The sequence below is a fragment of the Heterodontus francisci genome, chromosome 27, assembly GCF_036365525.1.
Source record: "Heterodontus francisci isolate sHetFra1 chromosome 27, sHetFra1.hap1, whole genome shotgun sequence".
In the NCBI taxonomy this organism is placed as follows: domain Eukaryota; kingdom Metazoa; phylum Chordata; class Chondrichthyes; order Heterodontiformes; family Heterodontidae; genus Heterodontus; species Heterodontus francisci.
In genome coordinates this window covers 58,047,304-58,062,288 of record NC_090397.1, presented here as the reverse complement: position 1 = coordinate 58,062,288, position 14,985 = coordinate 58,047,304, and the positions used below count along the sequence as shown (strand labels likewise).

The following is a 14,985-nucleotide window of genomic DNA, read 5'->3' as shown; positions in this document are numbered from 1 at the left end:
GTGCCGCCCTTTTGTTGTTCTTCTTTTTCATGTTATTTGAGAAGCGAGTTTCCTTACCTAATATTTGCAGATTGAAGCAAAATACTCTCACAAGCCATGGGGTGTTGCAGTTTCAAATGCCTTGTACTATCTCTTGGTTTCATTCATTGATTCTTGTTCCCTGCTTATGCAGGAGGTGCCTGAGAATTCAAGAAGGCGAAAGGGTAAGAGCAGCAGACCTGGAATTTCAGAAGCAATCGATGCTGAAGGCAACAACTTATCATCAGGTCCAGAGAGGAGTTTATGGCTTGATGGAACAGTGACTGATGGCCAGACCATGGCAAGCACAACCAAGGTGGGCTACAATCTGGGCGTTGTACTGACTGGCGTCAATCCAGCCGCTTGTGGCAATGTGAAAAAAGCAACAGATAGTTGCCATGGTTATGGTCATGGCCCATGATCCTCCAAACACTAAATTCTTGCACTGGTAATTTCCACTGGGGTTGAACAACAGGAGATCAGTAGATTCCATGTACAGATAGTGTAATCAGCTGACAACAGCTATTTTCATTGTTCCCCTGAGACCTCTGCTGACCACCCACCAAAGCTATGGGAAGAGACTGGGCAGTTCAGGGCTTTGGTCCTTTCTGCCAAAGGGAGATGTTAAGAGAAGGTATTTCCCATAGGCAGGGAAGGAAAATTAGGAGCCACCCATAGGCATTCTTCTGCATCATCTAGTTACTTGGTTTCAAAACAGGGCTGTTAGTAAGACCCGTGTAATAGAAAGGAATTAAAATATATCAATAATCAGAGGTTGCATCCTCCACAAAAGAGCCCCACAGAAGAAAATGGCAGCAGCTATCCTGCTGGCTCAAAGATCAATCTCTGGCCCCATAAATGCTCAGGCTTTTGATCCTGACCAACTGCCAGTACCAGTTGCATTGAAGGAAACCAGGCCCAGGGAATGCCTGCAACAAAGAATGTAAGAAACTTTTTTTTTATTCATTCATAGGATGTTGGCATCGCTGGCTAGGCCAGCATTTATTGCCCATCCCTAATTGCCCTTGAGAAGGTGTTGGTGAGCTGCCACTTTCAAGCACATTAAAGAAACCCATCGCTGCTTTCCACCACCACCAGCAACCCCCCCACCCTCCTCATTGCCATATCCTGGCCTGAACTGATCCCCATGGTCACTGGCCCAGTCCCTGATCCTGACCCATGTCCCGATCCCCGACAATATATACCAGAGGGCCGTTGTGACGCCAGCTGCAGCCCAAACTTGGCTGAAGTCAAAGCCGATAAAGTCAAAGCGCCCAAGCATTATACCATATTCGAGATGGTGCTGTGTTATACCATGTTTGATAGTATGTTGACCCACATCAAACCTCTGTGAGCTGTCATTGTCAACTCCACCCAGTATCCATCAGCTTGCACAGTGCATATGCACCTCCCATTTGAAGTATGTTTTGGAGTTGATAATGTGGAATATTCTATGAATCTATCAACTAACCTCAACTAATCAGCCTTCAAGTAAGCTGTGAGTTAACATACAAGCACATTCCAGCACAAACACCCAGGAAAATGGTTGTTTTCAACTATTTACACCATCGTCCTGGGGGATCTGTTGATCTCCCTGTGAGTTATGAGGGGGATCAGCACCAACACCGCATAATTTCTGGGTTGGAATATTTATTATTTATACTCAATATGATTAAAATAGCTTGCTTTCTGTGACCTACCATGCTCATCCTATCTGTTTTGTGCACCATTTAAGTTTTTGTTTTGTTCTTGCATGTTTACACAGGGAAAGCAAAAGGCAAGGAGACATAAAAGCAAGCAGATATCAATGGTAAATTTTCTCTCTTGTTGCTAACTGTAAATATGCAGTCCAACAACCTCTTCCTCCTCCTACATCTTCACTGTGTCGAAATCAAGACCCAAGACTTTATCTTAGCAAAATGAGCAATGGCAAATGGAGTTCAATGCGGGCAAGTGTGAGGCCATTCACGTTGGACCCAAGAAAGAATGGATGATCCATCTCTGCCTCCTCCTGAAGTCTTCGGCCAATTCGATTCACTCAGCATGATATCAGGAAATGACTGAAGGCACTGGATACTGCAAAGGCTATGGGCCCTGACAACATTCTGGCAATAGTACTAAAGACCTGTGCTCCAGAACTTGCCGTGCTCCTAGCCAAGCTGTTCCAGTACAGCTACAACACTGGTATCTACCCGGCAATGTGAAAACTGCCCAGGTATATCCTGTACAAAAAAAGCAGGACAAGTACAACCTGGCCAGTTACCGCCCCATCAGTCTACTCTCAATCATCAATAAAGTGATGGAAGGTGTCGTCAACAGTGCTATCAAGTGGCTCTTGCTTAGCAATAACCTGCTCTCTGACGCTCAGTTTGGGTTCTGCCAGGGCCACTCAGCTCCTGACCTCATTACAGCCTTAGTTTAAACATGGACAAAAGAGCTTAACTCAAGAGGAGAGGTGAGAGTGACTGCCCTTGACATCATGGCAGCATTTGACCGAGTATGGCATCAAGGAGCCCTAGCAAAACTGGAGTCAATGGGAATCAGGGGGAAACTCTCTGCTGGTTGGAGTCATACCTAGCACAAAGGAAATCTGAGCTCCAGGACATCACTGCAGGAATTCCTCAGGGTAGTGTCCAAGGCCCAACCATCTTCAGCTGCTTCATCAATGACCTTCCTTCAAACATAATGTCAGAAGTGGGGATGTTCGCTGATGATTGTACAATGTTCAGTGTTCAGCATCATTCGCGACTCCTCAGATACTGAAGCAGTCCGTGTAGAAATGCAGCAAGCCCTGGACAATAGCCAGGCTTGGGCTGATAAATGGCAAGTACCATTCGCGCCACGCAAGTGCCAGGCAATGACCATCTCCAACAAGAGAGAATCTAACCATCTCTTCTTGACATTCAATCGCTGAATGCCCCACTATCAACATCCTAGGGTTACCATTGACCAGAAACTGTACTGAAGTGGCCATATAAATACCGTGGCTACAAGAGCAGGTCAGAGTCGAGTAACTCACCTCCTGACTCCCCAAAGCCTCTCTACCATCTACAAGGCACAAGTCAGGAGTGTGATGGAATACTCTCCACTTGCCTGGATGGGTGCAGCTCCAACAACACTCAAGAAGCTCAACACCATCCAGGACAAAGAAGCCCACTCAATTGGCACCCCATCCACCACTAATGCACGGTGGCAGCAGTGTGTACCATCTACAAGATGCACTTTAGCAACACACCAAGGCTCCATAGATAGCACCTTCCAAGCCCACGACTTCTACCACTGAAAAGGACAAAGACAGCAGATGCATGGGAACACCACCACCTGCAAGTTCCCCTCCAAGCCACACAACCTCCTGACTTGAAACTATATCGCTGTTCCTTCACTGTTGCAGGGTCAAAATCCTGGAACTCCCTTTCTAACAGCACTGTAGGTGTCCCTATCCCACATGGACTGTAGCGGTTCAAGAAGGCAGCTCACCACCACCTTCTCAAGGACAATTAGGGATGGGCAATAAATGCTGGCCTAGCCAGCAACGCCCACATCTCAGGAACAAATTAAAAAAGATAAATCCCAAGAATTTTCTAAAATGGTGAGAAACTAGGAACTGTAGAGAAACTAAATAATACAGGAATCCAAGTACACAAATCATTAAAAGCCAATGGACTGGTGCAAAAAGCAATCATAAAGTCTTATGGAATATTGGTCATGTCTCAAGGGGGCTGGAATTCAATGAGAAGGGAATGATGCTTCAGTTGTATAGAGCTCTGGTCACACCCCATCTGGAATACTCTGTCTAGTTTTGAGCACCACACCTCAGGAAAGACATGTTGTCCTTGGAGAGGGTGCAGAATGATACCAGGACTTAGAGTTAAATTCTGAGGACAGGTTTGATACACTTGGCTTGTATTCCCTTGAATATAGGAGATTGAGGGATGATCTTGCCGAGGTGTTTAAAATGTTAAAAAAGATTTGATAGGGTAGATACAGAGGAACTATTTCCCTGAGGTGGGGAATTAAGAACAAGGGGACATCATCTCAAAATTAGAGCTAGGCCATTTAGAGCAAATTTTTCATAAAAAGGGTAATAGAAATTTGGAAATCTCTTCCACAAAAGGCGATGGATCCTGGGTCAATTGGAGCTTTCAAGACTCAGATTGATAGATTTTTGCTGCGTACGGTTGTCAAGGGATGTGGAACTAAGGCAGAAAAATAGATTCGAGGTACATATCAGCCACAATCTAACTGAATGGTTAATTACAGGCTGGAGAGACTGAATGGCCAATGTTCTGAACTCCTGTGGGCATGGAAATAGGATGCAAAGACACATACATTGGGAACGTATCTGTGATACATTATTCCTTGTATTGTAGGTAGACAGTCCCAGTCTGGATGATGTTTCCAATGTCACTAACACAGATCTTCATGAATCAAAGGTAAGCAGTAATCAAATCGAGTAATGTACTGAACACAACCTCAAGTGGTGAAATTGGTGCTGTGGAACTCATTCCTATCCCAGCTGACACCTCTAACTGGTTTCAGGAGCCAAATAGAATTGCATAATAGATCCCAAGTTCAGTCCTTCAAATGAAGCTCCTCTTCAGTCACCTTCTATTAATCTCTTTTCCAATCCTACCTTTCTTTATGAGTGTTAACAGTTGGGGCAATTAAATCATTTTGAGAGAAATGAAAGTAATGTTGATTGCAAGTCATTTGAGAAGAACAGAGTCCAGGTTTTTTTTAACAATGAGATATTATTGTTAGGCAGAGTTTATGGTTTTTAGAAAAGGACTAACTGTTATCAGGAGGAGGTTGACTTGGCAGTATTTAAGAAGATGCAAGTAAATTGTAATGGGTGCAATTTTGCTGTTTTATCTGAAACAGATGCGGAATTGGTGGTGAATCCATACCTCCACCCAAAGAATGATTAAAAAGGAGGCTGAACCATATTCAGCTTCAGTACCATCGGTCAGCTCCCCTGCCCTCATTGGGTAGTGGTGAAGTGTTTGCTGAATGGGGGGGTGTAGAGGAAAGTGGCAGCTCTATGAGGAAGCAAACCTGGAAGTCAGCAGTAAAAAGGAGGGGAGGTACTTTGGGATGGGACATACCTAATAGATGGCAGTAGACCCCAGAGTATTTTTGTATGGCCAGGAGAAATATTTACCCATTTGTACTTCGACATTGCATGCTATGTCCTACAACTTCTGTCATTTTTAATTTATGGTGGGCTTTTATCAATAATCATACTGGGTATTGACCCAAACATCTCTTTACCAGCCCATGAGTCAAGACCAGTCAGTACTTCAAGAAAAAAACCTGCCATAATTATTAATCTCTTCTACGGCTCGATAAGTGAGCGTCTCAACTTGGCCAAAAAAAGAAAAATAAATTGCCAAGCTTTGCGAACTAGTTGAGCTGTAAATGCTTTCTTGGTAAGCTGCAGGCCTTCACATGCAAGATGTCTCTCTGCTGAAGTGTTGTAGTGAATTAAACCTCGTTTCTTTCCTTCACTTACACAGGATAATTCACATACCCATTCAGATCCAGATTCTGATAGAGATTTGGGAAATTAAGCTGCTCCATTCAGTTTACCAATTTAAATATGTAGCGTCATGTGAAGCTTTAATAGCTGGGATGTGTTGACGTGTGGTCTGGACTGCAAAGTGCATCTATAGCTCTTCGTACATAATTACATAGCCAGGCTTCTTTTTGGAAAAGGATTTGTAAAAGCTGTAACAATCAGTAATTTATTACCTATAGCAACACAGCAATGTAGTATAAACATGGTACAAAATGTGCAACTGTAGATGGTTTGATAAATAGGAAGAGAAGGAATGAAAACCAAAGGTTTACTCAAGGATTTCATGTAATTAGGGCTGTTTCAGTTACCTGAATGGGACTCAATGGTTAATTTAATGTCCATTTACAAATACAATGAATAAATTCACAGTCTTGTATGGAATGGGCTTGTTGCAATACTATGGGGAAAAAGCTTTTCTATAAGGCTATTTCCAAAATTGCTTTAGTAATGAAGGCCTATAATATATTTCACACAATAGTTGGCAAAAGTTGACTTCAGAACAAGACGCATGCCTTAAAATTAGGCTGTTTGAATATTAATGTGTGAATGCTTAATTAATTCATATGAAATTCCTTTCAAAGGTGTTACCCATCTATTTTAAACAGATTAACACTGTTATTAAAATAGAAGCCAAAGATGCAATTAAGTATTCATATGACACAGTTTAATTTCAAGGCAATTGTTTCATTCCTCATCACATTGGCAAATTAATATGAAAACAAAATTAATTATGAAATTATGCTACTTTTATGCTGTGTTTATGCTTCCTAATTAATCAGTAATTGTTTCAATGAAACTATAGAATATTTTACTATTAAATGAAAGTAATTGCCATCATCCTAAATGTAACAAAAATCTTAATTTTAATAATTAAAAAAGAAACATTGCTAGAAGAAAAACAGAATTCAACTTTCAAATGTTGTCAAAAGAATCTGTCTGCTTCAAATATTTAAGCATTAAAAAATAAATTAATGTATCATTTTTTATTTAAAATGTATACAAAATACAAGGTTTTGTCCAGAATTAAAATAATTGTTAATTTCATCTCTTGCCATTACTGTGCAACTAAGTATAAGTGGAACAACTGTACTGATTTCCTTTTCTGAAAATGCATTGACTGACAGAAGATACATTTGCTGTTCCAGAGGTTTGCTGTATCTGCTATATTTTGCTGTGCTGATAACTAAATGGGGCACGCAATTAATTCTAGTTAAAAACAAAATCCTTTGGCAAGGATCATAATTCAGGTCCATTCCACGTTTCAGTTGTCCAATCGGAATAGAGTTTTCCCTTTTACTGTCACTACATTATCACTCAGCAGACCAATTAGCTTTGAATGGTTGTAGCCTGTTTAATTTGAAGAACAAATGTATCGAATGCATGCTCCCATGCCTGGAGCATGTATCAGGTATTTATGTGATTTTGTGTCCATGGATAGAAAATTATGGGGAATGAGTGCAATAAGTCCCACGAGTCACCCCACTGAGTAAGGCTGATTCCAGGAGTGCACATTCATATAATTAACACCCTGTAATTGCTAATTGTTTCATCTGCACAATTTAATTGGTGAGTGAAGGCTCTTATCCATTCATGCTTTTACTTATATTATTGAACAAAGGAGGAAGTAAGGGAGTTGCTGGCGGTAGTAGTATAGGTGAGCAATGGGATTTAGGGGTCTGGGTACATATAAAAGGTTAGGTCACAGGTGCAAAACATGATCAAAAAGATTAATTGAATCCTGGCCTCCAGTATAGTATTTAAAATAACAGGGTATATAAGCAGTGACTGCTCAGTCAGGGGAATCCAGAGCTCGGGGATCTAGGAGAACAGATTCACTCATGGTGCAATCCAAACTTAGGCCGATTCCCCCTGGGCAGGCAGTGCCACGTTCCGCTACCTGCGTAGCCCATGTGACCCTCTCATTGATATAATTGAAGAAAGCTGTGTAGGTAGTGGCCCGCGGTGCCATGTAAATCTGCGTAGAACAAATTTCTGCGTGCAAGCTTAAAATTAGAACTAAACTGGTGAAAAGTAAATTCAATGAACAAATCTCGAAAAGGGATGAGACAGTGTGGAATGCACTGCCTCCATATAAGCTAGATGGAGAATCAATTGAGCTGTTTAAAAAAGAAACCTATACTTCATTGGGAAATAAACTTATTAAGGGATATTTGGAGCTGGTGTGGGTAACAAACTAGCACAGCAGTCTCAGTGGGCCAAATCACTTTCTCCTGTCCCTGTGATTAGGAGTGAGGGGCTAAGTTGGATGGTTCATTGGTTTAAAACACAACTTTTTCATATCTGGAACTTTAGGTCAAACCTAACCTAGAATGAAGGGATTTAAGCCTCCTTTTCTGGCTGGATATATGGATCATGTAAAAAATCAGTGTGAATAGTTAGAATCATAGACTGATGCAGCATACAAAGAGGCCATTTGACCCATTGTGCCTGTGCCAGCTCTTTGAAAGAGCTATCCAATTAGTTCCACTCCCCTGCTCTTGCCCTATTGCCCTGAAATGTTTCCACTTCAAGTATTTATCCAATTCTGCTTTGAAAATTATTATTGAGTCTGCATCCAACACGTGTTCTGACAGTACATTCAGATTATAACAACTCGCTGCGTTAAAACATTTTTTCCTCATGCCACTGGTTATTTTGCCAATTGCGTTAAAGTTTTACTGTAGTACCTCGTAGGTCACGTTGACAGCTCAGAATTGCTCTGATTTGATACTCAATGGCTCTAAGCTGGCAATCTCGCTCTGGTACCACTAGTTTGGGAATGATAAACTGCATCACTGCTGTAGGAAGATCCGTGCTGAGTTGCAGTTAAGGCAATTGTTGGACGGAGCTTTACTCTGCAGCTAGCCCATGTTTTACCTGACCCACAGGTGGTATGGATGAATCTGGCATTCCCCATCAGTGTCATCCCTCATTTCAACAAAAACAATAACCCAAAAAATTAAAAATATTACAGACTAAAGATTAAGATCTATCAGAGGAATGGATTTGTTCAACTCTCCTTACTGGTTCTTAATCCAGCTCTGTATAAACAGTCCAGCACAGCATAATATCAGCAAGGTCATCTCTTCTGAGAAGGGGCTCTAAAAAGACTTTGTATTAAGAAATTCAGAATAGATTTAAAATGTCTTAAGGATCTCTAAATTTGATTTACCTGTGTATATTTTCAACCTCTGCCCCCAAACATCCTCTTAAATATATAAATAAATTATCTTGTTTCATAACAGTATTTTCTTCAGCTGTGTTAAAGAGTGGTAAAAATCAGAAAGGGAATGTTTTATATAGTTGAATTTTGTGTTTGTGTTTAATATTCAGAAAGTAAAAATAAAATATGTCGTGTAAAAATAAAAAGTGAATAAACTATCCTTGTCTTAAAAGAAAAATTCTCCTTGTGAACTTTATTAAACAACATTTTTAATAACGATATAAAGTTACATCAGTAAGGAGTCTCCCCGCCAGACATCTTGGCTATTCTGGTCTTCGCTGCCTAGGCATTAAGTATTGCCTGGGAGAGATGCGTAAAGGAAATTCTGGTGGGCAAGATCGCATGGTTGACGGAACCTGCTGAATTTTCCTTCTGTTACAATTAAATAGATCTAGGGGACATGAAACATGCACTTTAAACTTAGAGGTGTGAAAAGTTATTATAAAATAATTTATGAAATCACATATACAGTGTAACAGAGGGAAGATTTCCTGGCTTTGTGTTCAGAAGCTCTCCTTCCATCAAGTGCAGCGCATATCAGAAAATCGGGCAATATTCTTATGAATGCACCTGATTTTCCAACATTCACTTGCCTCTGAAATCCAGGCAAGACCCAGACATATCTCCCCTAATTTGAAAGATGCTTAGGGTAGGAACTGGAACAAAACCACACAGCTTTAGGGATGGATTAAGTCCAGCACTACAACCTGGAAACCCTCCAGTAACTCTTTATGCTGCTCTGCTAGACTAAACACATCATCAACAACAACAACTTGCATTTGTATATTGCCTTTAAAATAGTAAAACATCACAAAGTGCTTCACAGGCGCATTATCAAACAAAATTTCACACTGACCCACATAGGAGATGTTAGGTCAGGTGACCAAAAAACTCGATCAAAGAGGTAGGTTTTAAGGAGCATGTTAAAGGAGAAGAGAGAAGTAGAGAGGCAGTGAGGTTTAGGGAGGAAATTTCAGATCTTCCAGGGCTTAGGCAGCTGAATGTATGGCTGCCAATGTTGGAGCGATGAAAATTGGGGATGTGCACTAGACTAGTATTGGAGGAGGGCTAGGTTCGTGTATGGCTGGAGGAGGTTACAGAGATATAGATATTACCTAGATATTATTTGGGATTTGGGAATAGACTTTCCGCCTATTCATGGTCAATGAATACAAAATCCACCAGTCACATTTTGCAACACATATTTCAATGAGTAGATAGAAATGTGGTTGGTTGAATAATGTTAGTTTGATATCGTGACAATTTATATTTTGCTCCACAATTGGAAAAGACTTTCACTGAAACTTCTCTTCTTGGAAGGGTTTGCTGTGATTTTACATTGCTCAAAGCACATTAATAAATTGGGAGGTATAACTTGTGAATAGCCCAATGGATAGGTGTATGAAGCATGTGATATGGCAATGAATCATAGCCTAAGGATTGGTCTGCACAATGTCCGTTTTTCGGCAATTTGCTGTAATCTTTGCTGCACCAGGTTTCTTACCTGAATCGGATGTGATCTACTTTCTAGGCCATGCAGACTAGAAAGGTCCCAGCTTCAATTTCTACTCTCCGGGTTCAGCCAGAAAGATCATAGCACTGGAGCTGGCAACAGTACTCCTGGGATGGGAGGAGAAAAAAAAATCAGCAAAAGTTCCTGATCCTTGTCACTAAAGGTCTGCTCAGGTCTGCAATTTAAACCCGATCCGAGCCTGACAGAACCACATCTGACCCGAGCCCGACCCAGCCCGAGTCCTTTGATTTTTACCCACGCCCGACCCGACCACCAGAATTAAGTTGATTATATTAAAGAGGTTGTGCTCTACCTTGGATGGAATTTCTCACTGCAGACTAGTATGAAGTCTGGATGCATGTCTCTCGCCTTGACGTCCTGGCTGTCACTGTGACCGACCCGGCCCGACCTGACCCAACCCGACCCGAATGCCGTATCCAGAAGAGCAACCCGACCTGATCCGACCCGACCCGAACCCAACACATGTCATTGGGCTCAATCGGATTTGGGTCGGGTAGCCATGCTCTACTTGTCACTATCTAGTGACCTCAGCATGAAGTATTTGCAGATGTTAGCCAAGGATAGGATCATGCTTGGTTGAGATGCCTAAGGTTGCCGACTCTGGTTGGGCATATTCCTGGAGGTTGCATCACATGACCTCCTGCTTCCAACTGCCCCACCCCCACACTCGTGTTATTGGTTATCCAACAGGTCCATCCTCGTAGTGCATTGCCTTCCCAAACCAATCGGAAAGAAGGCAGGCTCTTAATTACCCAATTGGGGTCAAAAAGCATTTTCATCTCATCTCCAATATATTTTCATAACTATTAAATGAAAGTATTCGAAGAAAATGAATGATAAATCATACAATTATTTTTTAATATCCTGATCACTTTTTTCCTGGCTTCACTCGCAGCAGTGTCCTGGAGATTAATCTTTAATTCCTGGAGACTCCAGGGAAATCCTGGAGGGTTGGCAACCTCGAGAGTCCCCCAAAGTCAAATAACTTGCTAAAATCTTAGCTTAAGGTGAAAACTGCAACTAGATGGGGGAACAATACCCTTGGAACTGTATCCCAACACAAGTCACTGCCTTCAAGTCAAAAAGCAAATGTGGCAAAAAGACAATAAAAGATTCATAATTATAATAGTGCAAGGTACCATTTGGCCCATCATAACTGTGCTGATACTAGCTCTTCAGCTGTAGCAGTATACTCTAATTACATTTCCTTGCCTTGTTCTAGTAGTTTTTTTATACTATATGTGTGGAATTTTATGCTCACCCCCGCAGTGGGTTTGGAGGTGCGGAAAGCATAAAATTGGGTGGGATGGAGGCGAATGGGGACCCCGCCACCATCCCTCTTCCGCCGAAGCTTAGTCCGGAGCAGGAAGGCCTTCCTGTCCCACTGCCAATTGAGGCCCTTAGCTGGGTAATTAGCCCCTAATTAAGGGCCTCTTTTTGCTGCAGCCGCAATTACTCGTCAGCCCTTGCTGCTGACCCCCACTTCCCCCCTCCTCTGCGACCCCCACCCCACGAGACCCTTCCTGCCCTGATCTGCCTTGAGCCTGGTTCCAGTGCCACTCCTCGGTGTCTGGTCTCTGCAGCTACAGCAGCAGCCACTGCCTCGGCGGCGGCACTGAATCTGCCGGCCTCTGATTGGCTGGCAGCTCTGCAAGGCCGGGACTTCTGGCAACAGGGGCTGAAACCATACGGAAGGCCCACCGCTGTCCAATTAAGTGCCTGATTGGCACTAAATTTGGCGGGCCTGCTGTTCAAAAACCGACGTGAGGATCTGAGCGTCGGTTTCCCCCGACGTCGAGACCTCCGCCGCCAGCACAAAATTCCAACACACGTTTTCAAATACATATCCAAGTTCTTTTAAAAGATGATATTGTCTCTGTCACAATAATTACTTATTGTGGTTACGCATTCTATGTTCTATTAATTTTGTGTGCAAAAGTCTCTTCTAACATCCCCCTTCATTCTTCGAATGATAATCCTGAGTCTATGCCTCCTTGTTCTTCACCAAGCAGTGAAAGCAATCTTCCATCTCAAAATCTCTGTAAAATCTCTCTTAATTGTCTCTGATCCAGCAGAGGAAAATAACAAAATCTGAGTCTATTTTTATAACTATAGCCTTTCATTCCCAGTGACAATCACTGACCCTCTCCGTTATCTTTCCATGAACCTAATATCCTTCCAATAATGGGATGCCCAAAACTGCATGCAAAACTCTTTTTGTGACCTAACTAATATCTTGTATAAAGTTAGAATATATCTCAAGTGGCTTACAAAGGAAACCATCTGAACCATCCTCCCAAGACGTTATGGGTTTTTCATTTTTGGGGTCCAGGCATCAATCATAGCCTGGACCTAGAGTGGGCCCCAGATTCATTGGGTGAGGCAATTATAGCTGGTGAGATGGGCATACTCATGCTGATTGTATGCCTGATCCTGGCTAAGGTCAGAACACAGGAATTCCCAATTTAGGAAGTCTCCACTATGGCTCCATCCTAAGGAATGTCAGAATTCCCAGTGTGGGTGGGAACTTCATTGTGATTTGGCCCCATTGTATTTAATATTTACCTTATCCATCTTGTATTTAGATATCTCCTACTCCTGGTCCACTGTTTGATCTGTCATTTTTCCAACCCATTATTTTGAGCTAGGTCTCCTTTCATCTATTTCAAATTAGATCATCTCCAGTCCTTATCTTAAACTCCCCTTTTTTCTTTATCTATTTTCATTAATTAGATTACCTATTTCCCAAGCATCTTTTCCCATTCTACCTTTGTATTTCCTTGTAATTACATCAGCTTACTGCCACAACCCTCTCTAAATTTCCTACAAATATCTCACTGTTCAGTGGTTTAAAATGTACATCTGGTATAATATCAGATTCATTATTTTTTCTTACCTTAACCCAGGCGACTCAAGTTTCCTTCCTATATTGTAATTGTGTCCTTAATTGATATGGCCACCATTCTTCCCATTTTTCTTTCACTATCTCTTTGATGGCTTGGCCATGTGAGCCACATGGAAGATGGCAGGATCCCCAAGGACACATTGTACAGTGAGCTCGCCACTGGTATCAGACCCACCGGCCGTCCATGTCTCCGCTTTAAAGACGTCTGCAAATGCGACAAGAAGTCCTGTGACATTGATCACAAGTCGTGGGAGTCAGTTGCCAGCATTCGCCAGAGCTGGCGGGCAGCCATAAAGGCGGGGCTAAAGTGTGGCGAGTCGAAGAGACTTAGCAGTTGGCAGGAAAAATGACAAAGGCACAAGGGGAGAGCCAACTGTGTAACAGCCCCGACAACCAATTTTACCTGCAGCACCTGTGGAAGAGTCTGTCACTCTAATATTGGCCTTTATAGCCACTCCAGGCGCTGCTCCACAAACCACTGACCACCTCCAGGCGCTTACCCATTGTCTCCCGAGACAAGGAGGCAAAAGAAGAAGAAGAAGATCTCTTTGAGAATATTTTACTCTGGAATAGTTATCTGCCAGTCTCTCCCCAGCTGAAGCTAAATTTCTGTCAAGGTTATTATGTCATGTCCTTCCATTCTAAGTAATACCTGTAGTTTCATGACTTTATTTTCAATCCGTTGTATGATTACATATAAAAATGTAAATTGTTAGCCTTTTATACTCCTCAATTCCCTTTACCCTTCATTTCTTGAGTTTAATATTCTTAAACTACTTTACCCCTTCCTTACATTTATTCTTAGTCTTTCTGTCACAAAGACTAGGATTTGCTCCTCCCACCTGCTTGATTGTACCTGATCCATCAAAAGAAGTGAGATCAATAGACTAAAGTCTTTTTTGTTGTTCTTTCTGTTCTCCCACATGCTGTACCCCATTTACCACACTGTAGTCTCTCTGTGGTATGTAGCATCCCAGGGGGAGAACATGTTACAGATAGCCACCTGGGAATGCATAAGGAGTCAAGCCTCCTTGCCTCTCTAATTCTTTTTGCCCTTGCTGTGGAAAAGTGCCTGAAAGATGAGAAACCCAGTACATTCCTACAGTGGTAAATAACAGAGTCATTGGCACAAACTCACTTCTCATCAGCCCACATAGCAGAATGTTGAAGCCCCAACAAGCTTTGCCATCAAACTGCCATTGTATCATTTCCTTTTCCACGTCTATGTTTATTTGGAAGCTGCTTGTGCCATGATGGAGACATTTTGTTCAAATCTTTACACAGGGCAAACTGTGAATGGTGCAGTCAGACACTATAAGGGTAATGTCCAACAACAGTCAAGAAGCTCAACACCATCCAGGTTAAGGAAGCCCATCCACCTCCTTCAACATTCATTTCCTCCGCCACCGACACACAGTGGCAGCCGTGTGTACCATCTACAAGATGCACTGCAGCAACTCACCAAGCTTCCTCCAACAGCACCTTCCAAACCCGCGACTTCTACCACCTCGAAGGACAAGGGCAGCAGATGCATGGGAACACCACCACCTGCAGGTTCCTCTCCAAACCACACACCATCCTGATTTGGAACTATATCACCATTCCTTCAGTGTCGCTGGGTCAAAATCTTGGAACTCTCTTCCTAACGGCACTGTTGGTGTACGGACATCCCAAGGACTGCAGTGGTTCAAGAAGGCAGTTCATCACCACCTTCTCAAGGGCATTTA

General features: G+C 42.2%; 1 protein-coding gene across 1 annotated transcript in view; it reads left to right on the top strand.

Moving 5' to 3' along the window:
* col7a1l (collagen type VII alpha 1-like) overlaps positions 1-14,985 on the top strand; it is a 353,167-nt gene that overhangs the window by 157,973 nt on the left and 180,209 nt on the right. Inside the window, exons 64-65 of the mRNA XM_068059665.1 lie at positions 1,784-1,828; positions 4,389-4,451. Coding sequence (XP_067915766.1) covers positions 1,784-1,828; positions 4,389-4,451 — 108 coding nt within the window. The remainder of the gene's footprint in view (positions 1-1,783; positions 1,829-4,388; positions 4,452-14,985) is intronic.